The sequence below is a fragment of the Sardina pilchardus genome, chromosome 3, assembly GCF_963854185.1.
Source record: "Sardina pilchardus chromosome 3, fSarPil1.1, whole genome shotgun sequence".
Taxonomy (NCBI): domain Eukaryota; kingdom Metazoa; phylum Chordata; class Actinopteri; order Clupeiformes; family Clupeidae; genus Sardina; species Sardina pilchardus.
The window spans coordinates 8194438-8204437 of NC_084996.1; the positions used below are offsets into that span (position 1 = coordinate 8194438).

Below are 10000 nucleotides of genomic sequence, written 5' to 3' on the forward strand. Positions count from 1 at the left end.
TAGAGCTGCCGCCGATATTCTCTAACACCTGCCTTTTATGGGTGTGTGCAACGCGTGCTTCTTTCATTCATCTGTTTGTTTGTGTCTGACTGATATTGCTCCGGTTTAACCCTCATTTGATGTGATTGCAAAAGAGGCGGCGAGAAGATGTCTTCAGCTGCACGAGCACTGTGAGGTTTTAAATAGATTGATAGAGGGCAGACAGGAATAGCCGCTTTGCTAGTAGGGGGGCCTGGGGGGGGATGAGGGGGGGCACTTGGATATAGAAATAAGAAGAGAGGAAGATTTACTAGGATTAGCCCCTGCTTAGTATTTAAGGGTTGTCTTTGTGTGTGTGTGTGCGTGTGTGTGCGTGTGTCTGTGTGTGTGTGTGTGTGTGTGTGTCAAATAGATAGGTGATATCATTGAGACAGGAGAGCAGTCTTCATCTCTGCCTCTCAGCAACAGGAAGACCTTCATCCTCTTTTCGCCCCTGCGTCCGCCCGTCAGATAGAATTTAGAGATTGTTCAGGGCAGGCTCACGCAGGACCCAGCCCCAGGGTTCACCGAGGGGTCAGCGAGTGACGATCAGGCCCCAGGACCTGGCCTGGTGTCCTGCACTGGTCTCGTAGGCTTGTCTGGTGTGATGTATACTGGTCTGGCTGACCCCGGCCAGGTCACAGCCAGGTCACTCCAGTCCAGGTTCTGGACAGCAGAGTAGCTCTCCCTTGGCCGTGTGTATGCTGTGGTCTCCACTGTGGTCCATCTGAAGCTCTCTCTATAGAACTGATATGTGACCTTCCACGGCGAAATCAGTCACATTGTCCAAATGATCAAAATCATAGTTATTACGTTTTCAGGAAGGGGCATAATCAACCTTCAAAACGATACCTATATGGCCTGAATCTGACAAAGGTCTCTTTAAGAGTCAGTGTGTGGATGGCTGACTGCTGTGTTTGTTGTCGGTTATGATCTTTGGACACCTTTGGTTATGGCTGTTGGACCAAAGGTGGTGTTGTTGTGTGCAGATCTGTAGCGGCTGTAGGCTACTGTGTGGACTGCCGCTCACTGATTGCGGTTGTTTTGTGTGTCCAGTGTCGTCCATGTGCAGCAGCGCCCCTGGCTCTGGGCCCAGCTCTCCCAACAGCTCCAACAGCGCCATCGCCGAGAACGGCTCCAGCGGCTCCGTCCCCAACATCCACGCTGAGGTGAGAGACTCTTGTTTGAGACCTGTTTGAGTCAGGCACTGTGTGTGTGTGTGTGTGTGTGTGTGTGTGTGTGTGCGTCTGTGTGTTTTTGTGTGTGTGCATGAGTCTGTGTGTGTGTGTGTGTGTGTGTGTGTGTGTGTGTGTGCGTGTGTGTGCATGCTTGTGTGCCTGCGTCTGTGTGTGTCTAAGTGACCTAACAAGTTAAAGGATGTGAGCAGGCCCGCAGCCTTGACTGCACTCCCCGCCTCAGCTAGAGCAGGAGCGTGAAGGTCAACGTGCCCCTCCGTCAGACTGGCGAGCATTCGAACATGGCCTCGTTTTACCGCCACACCATGGAAACCGTTATGCTAGCTAGACGGCAGTGGGTTTGCAGAAATACTAGATGTTTCTGGTCAAGTTGACACGCTCGTGACTCTCGTCACTGTGTTACTGCCACGCTGCCTGCCAGGCCCCAGCACAGATCTCTCCACACATTCATTTGAAGGAGCTAGGCATGAGGGGTGGGTATGGAGAGACTGGAAGCGTTGCCACAAATGAGCCGCTAAAGGGAGTGGGATACATGTGAATATGGATGTATTAGGCAGACATGACGCATAGCAGATATAATTGACTTTAAAAATTGAGTTAAATCACTGTTAGTGGGTATAGTGTCTCTTTTAAAAGTGTCTGGCTTTGTAGAGGTAGACCTTAAATTGTAGCCACCCAAAAATAGGCTAACACCATGCTAAATTGGATGAACGTGTTGGAAATTCATTATCATTTTACTACTAGTGTGACTTAATATGGCCTCTCATTCTCCTCATCAGCGAGGTGCCCTGTGTTAATGACTTAATTGGAGACTACGTTAAGGACCTGCACATTTGGTGAAGTCATTTTACCATTCATGTGGTCACACCTCGATGCCTTTGAAAAACGCGACACAGACTGCGGCATAATAGCATATACTGTAATAGCCGCTTCTCTGAAGTGCTTTTCCTCCTGTGCGCATGGCTCCAAATAGTCCTCGCGAGAAACTAGGGCATACACACACACACACGCTCGCGCACATAAAGAAATAAAATGTAATGTTGGGGAGTCTTGGCAGTGAAATATGCTCGCTCATACACATCATTGCTTTCACTCTAGCGGATCGACAACGGCGATGATGATGATGACATAACGGCCACCTAGTTAGCTTGCGGTGCACTGGCGTTAGTTCTCCGAAATAGCACTGCCGTTATGACTCTGAAATAGCGCGCGGAGTTCGTTATTGCGGCGCCGCGGCAGCTCTGCATCCAGCCGGCAAATTCACTAATGCGAAGAATAGAACGGTGACATCATTCTTCTTCCAAGTAGGGCAGTTCGCCACAAACACACTTTCTCCCCTTTCACTGTTTTTTTTCTCTCTCTCCCTCTCTGTTTCCCGGTCTCGCTCCATAATGTTTTATTTAATCGGTGATTCTGACTGGTGATTCACAGTGCTAGAAGTTAGAAGGAAAACATTATTCAGGCAACATATCTATCTTTCGAAAATGCACGTGTTTAATGTTTTAATGATAAAGTATAGTCATGCTGCTTGTTCTGTGTATTGTATGGGGGTTTAAACTTGGAGGCTCCTTCCTTGCCATCCCTTCACATCCATTCATCCCACTTCCTCTCTCGTTCTATGGATCTCTCTTTCTCTATCTCTCTCTCTCTATCTCTCTCTCTCTCTCTCTCTCCTTCTCTCCCTCCCTCCCATCTCCTCTTCTCTTCCTGTCCCTTCCTTTCTTGCCTCCCCCTGCAGCAGCTGCGATCTCTCCACCAGTCTCTGAACGCGGACGGGACGGTGAGCCCCCTGACTCTCTACACGTCGCCCTCGCTCCCCAACATCTCGCTGGGCCTGCCTGCCAATTCGCACATCACGGTGAGTACCAGCCACACCCCAGTGCCAGTTTTACACCCCACACCCAACTGTCCAGCCACACACACGGTCCCTCTCTCCCTCCTCCTATACCCCACACCACAGTGCTTAGTGTCATAACCCTACTCTAATGTCAGCTTAGTTTCTGTATGCAGTATGTTAGTCATTTATACTCCATTTGTAGACTCTTGAGCAGTGAGCACGTGCCCATACAGTATATGGTCTACGCAGGAAACTCTAGGAGCAACTGAAATGTTCCCCTTGTACTATCATTTCCACATATTACTCGCCAGTCATATTATTCTTCCTGCAAATCAATTAAACTCCCTACAACCTAACTTGTATCACCGTTCCTTTTCACACTACTGTCACCCAAGCACTGTAGCGGAGGTTTACATCCTCTAGCGTAACATATCCCTCGCATATCGAGACCGTAATCACACCATTGTGTGTGTCTGTGCCTTTACTGTCCTGCTACTGCCCATGTAGAGTGGTCAGTGTCGCGTGTGATTGCAATGAACCTTTGCCCACTGCTGCTGACCCCCAGGCTTCCCAGAAGCTGCAGGAGGCGGAGCGGCTGGCCCTCCAGTCGCTGCGGCAGGGCGGCGCTCTGACGGGGAAGTTTGTGAGCACCACGTCGCTGCCGGCGTGCCTGCCCCCGCCCGGGGCCCCCCACGACGCCGAGGGGCCCCAGACCAACTCGCACTCGCACTCCTCGCTCCTGCAGCACGTGCTGCTCCTGGAACAGGCGCGGCAGCAGAGCGCGCTGCTCGCAGGTACAAACACACACGCGCGAGTGTGCACACAAACACACACACATACACACAGTCACACACACACACACACACACACACACACACACACACACTCACACACACTCACACACACACACACACACACACACACACACACACACACACACACACACACACACACACACACACTCAGACATAGACCCTCTCTCAAATAAGTACATAAAGACACATTCACATACACCTACATTCACCTTCATGCACTTACCTATACACACACACACACACACACACACACACTCACTCACTCTCTCACACACACACAGACACACACAGACACACACAGACACACACACACACACACACACACACACACACACACACACACTCAGATGATACCCATCACCACCATTAGGGCCATCAGCAGAGTAGACTAAAAGTTTGGCATGCTATTTGGGTCAGAACTCTTTTAGTCCTCTCCAAGGATGGTCCAGATGATGTTGTGTTTTATGTTGGCTTTTATATGCGGCTGTAAAACGGTGCGACTCTCTGCAGATATAGATGACAGTGTTAGAGCCTCGCTCGCACTACCGTCTAACTGCTGCACCGGGAGTTGGCAGTGCTCAGACTCTTATGGGACTGTTATCTGACTTCATGGTGCAATAATGCCTCCCCTCGCCACCTGCACTGAAATACCATAGGGAGAGAATACACTGCCATGGCATCTTTATTGTGAGAAATGCTCTCAGACTCACTTTTAAAGTTTTAGCACACAGTAGGACATAGTAAGATTAGTTTACCACAGGATATAAATCACTTTGAAATGTTTTTTTTTGAAATGGTAGATAAATAAAAAGTCAGCTCAGTTACTCTGTAGATGAGATGGGTGATACTGACAACAGCGTGCAAAATATTGAGCTGTCCGCACTGCACCGCCGAGCTCCGTGAACGGGCGTCGCTAACGGGCGTCGCTAATGCCGTCTTTCTTCTTTTTTTCGCCCACAGTGCCCATGTATGGCCAGTCGCCACTGGTGACGGGCGAGCGGGTGTCCAACAACATGCGCACGGTGAACAAGCTGCCGCGGCACCGGCCCCTGAGCCGCACCCAGTCGGCGCCGCTGCCCCAGAGCCCGCAGGCCCTCCAGCAGCTGGTCATGCAGCAGCAGCACCAGCACTTCCTGGAGAAGCAGAAGCAGTACCAGCTCAACAAGGTAGACATACAGGATGCATACAGTACGCATACACACGTACACCTGCACAGCACAAGCACGAACACACACACACACACACCTAAATACACACACACAAGCACACATGTCCAGACATACATACTGTAGATTAGACATGCATGCTCATAAATGCACATACACATTAGGGGTGTAACGGTACATGTAGTCATACCAGACCGTTTTGGTACAGGAATTCCGGTACGGTGCAGATTTGTACCGAATGCAATATTTAGCTCAGTCCTTCTAGGACTATGATTGCAACAATTAGTGCAAATTCAACAAATCCCACACAAAAGTCTGGGCAAACTTGCAATTATGTCCAACCACTGCTTTTCTGCAAATTTGACCAAATTATCATAGTTCCCTGAGAAGGATCACTAACCACAGTAGTCCCTTGCGCAAAATGATTAACCAGATGTCACCACACTCACTTCCTTGCTTTGTGTTGTGAAGATGCAGACATTTCTGCAACACAAACGCCTATGTCTTGCCAACAAAATAATTGCTAAAGGCATTCATTGTCCTGCTGACTTGAAGTCATTTAAGATATTCAAAGTTTAAAATGTTAAGTCTACCCACTTTGAAGTAATGACACAGAGGAGTAAGTCATAGATTCACGTGACTTAGGCCTACTTTTAATGTCCATATGACCCTCCTTAATGGAGTCCATATGACCCTCCTTAATGGAGTGATGGTTCCTGTTACTTTCCATAGGAGCTTGATCTTAATAACGGCACTGCTCTGCACCACCCTGGTGTGTTATGTGAGTTTGTTGTAAGAAGTGAAGCTCTCTGGTGACGTTAGCCATCTGAATTCCGTAATGTGTACACAAGGGCGTTCCTGGGTACTCACATAGGCTTAGACTCGGATTAGATTGCTTGAGAATCTTCTATTTATTGGAGAATTTATTATCAGTATTCTGTTTATTTTTTTCATACATTCATTTATTATATTTGTTTATTTGTTTAATTTGAAATTTTATAGAACAAATATAAACTGTTCGTGTTTACAAACGTTCATAATAAACAACCAGCAATTTTATGTTGTCCATTTTTTCCTCTTACTTTCCGAAAATGAACCGAAGTGTGACTTCGAGATCGAGGTACGTATTGAGCCGTGATTTTTGTGTACCGTTACATCCCTAATACACATGCACAGCCATACTGGTACACATACAGATTATGTACAAGTAAATACTTTACACTCACAGTAATGGAGTCAGAAGCAATATTATTGAGAAGCAATATTACTTAACAAAGATAGGTGTACTTAGGAGGGGTGTTATGTTATCGTATACACACACACATACACACACATGCACTCACTCACACACACACACACACACACACACACACACACACACACACACACACACATAAACAGGCTGTGCATTAGTCCTGTGCATACCTGTGAGCCATAGTAATTGTACGAATTACATTAAGTCATTTTCAGGAGGCCTGTTCAAATAGGTGGCCTTAAACACAGCAGTCTGTTTTTGCCATAATGAGGTGAGGCTGTAGAAACAGTCAGCGTACAGATGGTGGTCTGGACACAGCTGTCCCAGCCGCCATCCACTACAGGGGGAACAGTTAGCACCGACCCCAAGTGGCCACGGGGAAGACTGATGGCCTGTTTCCCTATTGTGCTCACAGCGGAGCGCAGATTCATCCTTTATTATCGTAAACTCTCGGTTTCCTCGCGAGGGGATGTGTCGCTGTCAGGCCACAGCTGAACGTGGTGGGGAACCCTGCAAGTGTAGATGCCTCATTCTCTCAGAACAGACCACAGTGTGGACCAGAGTGTGGGGTTCACAGTGGTGATGCCGGTTCACCATTAAATCGAATGTAGAATGAGCAGTTCCTGTTGTTTTAAGAGTACCTTATTAGATGCATGACAGGCAGTACTAGGTGCCAATCAGCTCTAAGGCTGACAGGCAGTTAGGCAGTTGGCCAGTCTGGCAATCAACTCTTAGTGTGAACCAGTAACAGCAGTCAGTTGGTAGTGAGATTTTCTTGGTACCGATTAGCTAGGTTTAGCTAGTGTGCCAGACACAGCAGGCTGCAACCAATAAGTAGTGCCTGATTCAATCAGCTACTAAAGGAACATGCCATACCTTTTAGCCGTAGGGTAGCTATAGGAAAACTACATTATTTATTCTAGGACCACCGCTAGTGTCGTGCAGTCATAAAAAAAAGAGCTGTCAAAAGATTTTCGGTCAGCGATTCCCGAGACAATGGAACACCGGGGCACATGCAGTATACTTGGTGGACATGTCGCCCCACTAGGCGGATACAGAAAGTTGATACAGAAAGAGCTGGGCCCTTCTGGGTCCTGGAAAGCAGATAGACCAAATGCCATTTTCGTGTAGTGCCCCCCAGTCAAAATTGAAAATGCACCATCTTCCACCATCTGAGATGTTCTGAACCTCACCAATGCTGTTCCATGGGGAGCCATACGATTTATACGATGTATACATGTGAATACTAGTGACTGTAAACCCCTCTTGGGTTTTGTCTGTTCACTTGCCAATCTATAGATGGTGGTATCGAGCCACGAATAAGCACCCTTACACATAATCGTAAACTGGAAGACACATACACACACACTTCACACAGGTTAGTTTTACCCTACTGATGATGTGTTGTTGCAATGGTAATCCTGCTCAGTACGAGAGGAACCGCAGGTTCACGTATGCATGCAAGCACACAGACACACACATCCACCCCTCCACCCTCCCCCCTACACACGCACACAGATGGCAACCAATTTCTCTAAATGTTAGCTTCTTTAAGCAGCACTGTTGAATTATCGCATTGGAACATTTTCATTCATAAACCCGTTTAAGAAGACAGACATCTGCTTAAAAAATAGAAATAGCTTTGTTCCGTCAATCCCTCTAGTCAGGTTTCTGTGACACTGTTTAGCTAGCTTTAGCTAGCATGCCATTGACGACAGGCTGCAACCAATAGCCACTGTTTGTCCACTCAGATCCTCTCCAAGGGGGCGGAACTTCCCCGTCAGCCGCCCACTCACCCCGAGGAGACGGAAGAGGAGCTCACGGAGACGGCCGAGATGCTAGAGGAGGGCCGGGGGGAGGGGCTAGAGCTCGCACGCGAGCCGCGCCTCCAGAAGGACGGCTCGGGGGAAACGTCGCCGCCGTCGGAGCGCCTGCTGCCCCTGAAGGGCGAGAGCACCGAGAGCGACCTGGAGGAGGAGGACGACGAAGACGAGGCCATCGAGCTCAAGGAGTGCGACGACGATGGCACCCCCTACGGACAGGTAGGAGGAACTGCTGCTCAGTTTTCTCGGTGTTGTCGCTGGCTTTAAAGGCCACTTATATTTTGCCCCTTTTTCCACAATTTTAGATCAAGCTTGTGGGATCACTTGCTCTTGCGCTTGCATTCTTCAGTCGTGGGGGGAGATGTGGTCGAGGTCAAATTGAGATGTTTTTATTCAATAAGTTTCTTTTCTCAACGTCATTAAAGAAAGAGTTCTGAACGGATCATTCTTGTCTCACTGAATCACATTTCCAGACCTAGGCAGCCAGTAAACAAATGACTGGGTTTTGTTATTTCTGTGTTTTTTCCTTGGTAGCCTTCTCAGATACCCAAATACTTGTGTAAGAGCCCTGCAAAGGTTACATTTTCATAATATGTGACTTTTAAACCCAGTGGGGAATGTTTTGTCTGCATTTTGCAAATAATGATTTGTAATGCATTTTGCAAATAATGATTTGTCATTTTGGTCGCAAAACCAGGTCACCTATCAAACTTTCAAAGGTAAATGAAATAGGCTAAGGCAGCTCTTTATAAAGATGTCATAAAAGACCATGTCAGAATGAATTAATTGATAGAATATAAGTTAATAGCAGGAAGTCTGGAAAGAGCCAGTTATCACAGCATGGGCTGAGCTTAAAAGATGGAAATTGATTAAAAAAGCTTCCAGTGGCACTGTTATTCAACATGGCATCATCTTTATGGCATTTGTTCCATCATATTTCAGACACAGGTCACAAAGCTATAGAAACAGATTATAGAGGCAGCAAATTGGCCTCTCATTTGTTTTCATCTGCAATCAGACTGAAGTATTACTGAGGTTTTCACAAGTATCTCAAGTGCTTCCTCCACAAGCTTTAAATGGATCCTCAGTTCTTTACTTCCTGATGATGGTCCCTGAAATAAAGCCATCATACTCCACACAATGCATTTCTCATAAGATCAGTTGTGCAACTCTCCACACTTGCTCGAGTACATAACTTACCCCGGCACATAAAATTGAGCGTTGAAGGTCGAACCGAATGACCCCATTCTGCCTGTCTGCCATGCTCTGGAACACTCCACATCGGAACAGAACATTCCAGAAAGGCTGTAGCGGTAAGCCACTGCATCTTTTGGTGGAGACCTGCTCTCGTAAGATTTGCCCTGTCGTCACACCGTCCGTTTTTTTTTCTTATTCTTTTGCCCACTTCATGAGGATTCTACTGATGCTGTGGAATTTTATTTCTGCTCTTGTTTTTGTACTTTATTCAACTTCTTTTTTTTTCTGGTGTTGATGTTGTGAAACGGTGAGGTCATGAGATGGAAAATGGTGGGTGTCCTTCTCACAGTGAGTGTGTATGAGATGGGAGAAAGAAAGAGAGAGAGAGAGGAAGGGAAAGAGACAGAGAGAGGGAGAGGGAGAAAGACAGACAGACAGACAGACAGAGAGAGAGATAGAAAAGACAGAGATTTAGAGTTCATACACACCAAAAAAAACTCTTACTGAACTTAGACAAAAAAGAAAAAAAAAAAGAATGTGAGCGAATGCTTTCATATCCACCCACTGAGTGAGTCATCGTGAGTTAGCCCCATGTTGGTGGAGCAGAGTGGCGAAGCGGCGGCTCTGGAGGATGAATGGGCTGCAGTCTGCATCACGGAGGTTCGTTCACAAAACAGCCAACCAGCCGCGTCG

At 47.3% G+C, this 10000-nt stretch overlaps 1 protein-coding gene across 6 annotated transcripts in view; it reads left to right on the forward strand.

Annotated features, from left to right (window-relative positions):
* The window catches only part of hdac5 (histone deacetylase 5), a 34788-nt gene that overhangs the window by 8551 nt on the left and 16237 nt on the right, over nt 1-10000 (forward strand). For 3 of the 6 annotated variants that reach the window (XM_062531621.1, XM_062531622.1, XM_062531625.1), the window contains exons 6-11: nt 1075-1187; nt 2953-3072; nt 3617-3845; nt 4827-5032; nt 6135-6152; nt 8039-8329. In XM_062531621.1, the coding sequence (XP_062387605.1) occupies nt 1075-1187; nt 2953-3072; nt 3617-3845; nt 4827-5032; nt 6135-6152; nt 8039-8329 (977 nt within the window). The remainder of the gene's footprint in view (nt 1-1074; nt 1188-2952; nt 3073-3616; nt 3846-4826; nt 5033-6134; nt 6153-8038; nt 8330-10000) is intronic. The other 3 variants (XM_062531623.1, XM_062531626.1, XM_062531627.1) reach the window with 3 other exon arrangements.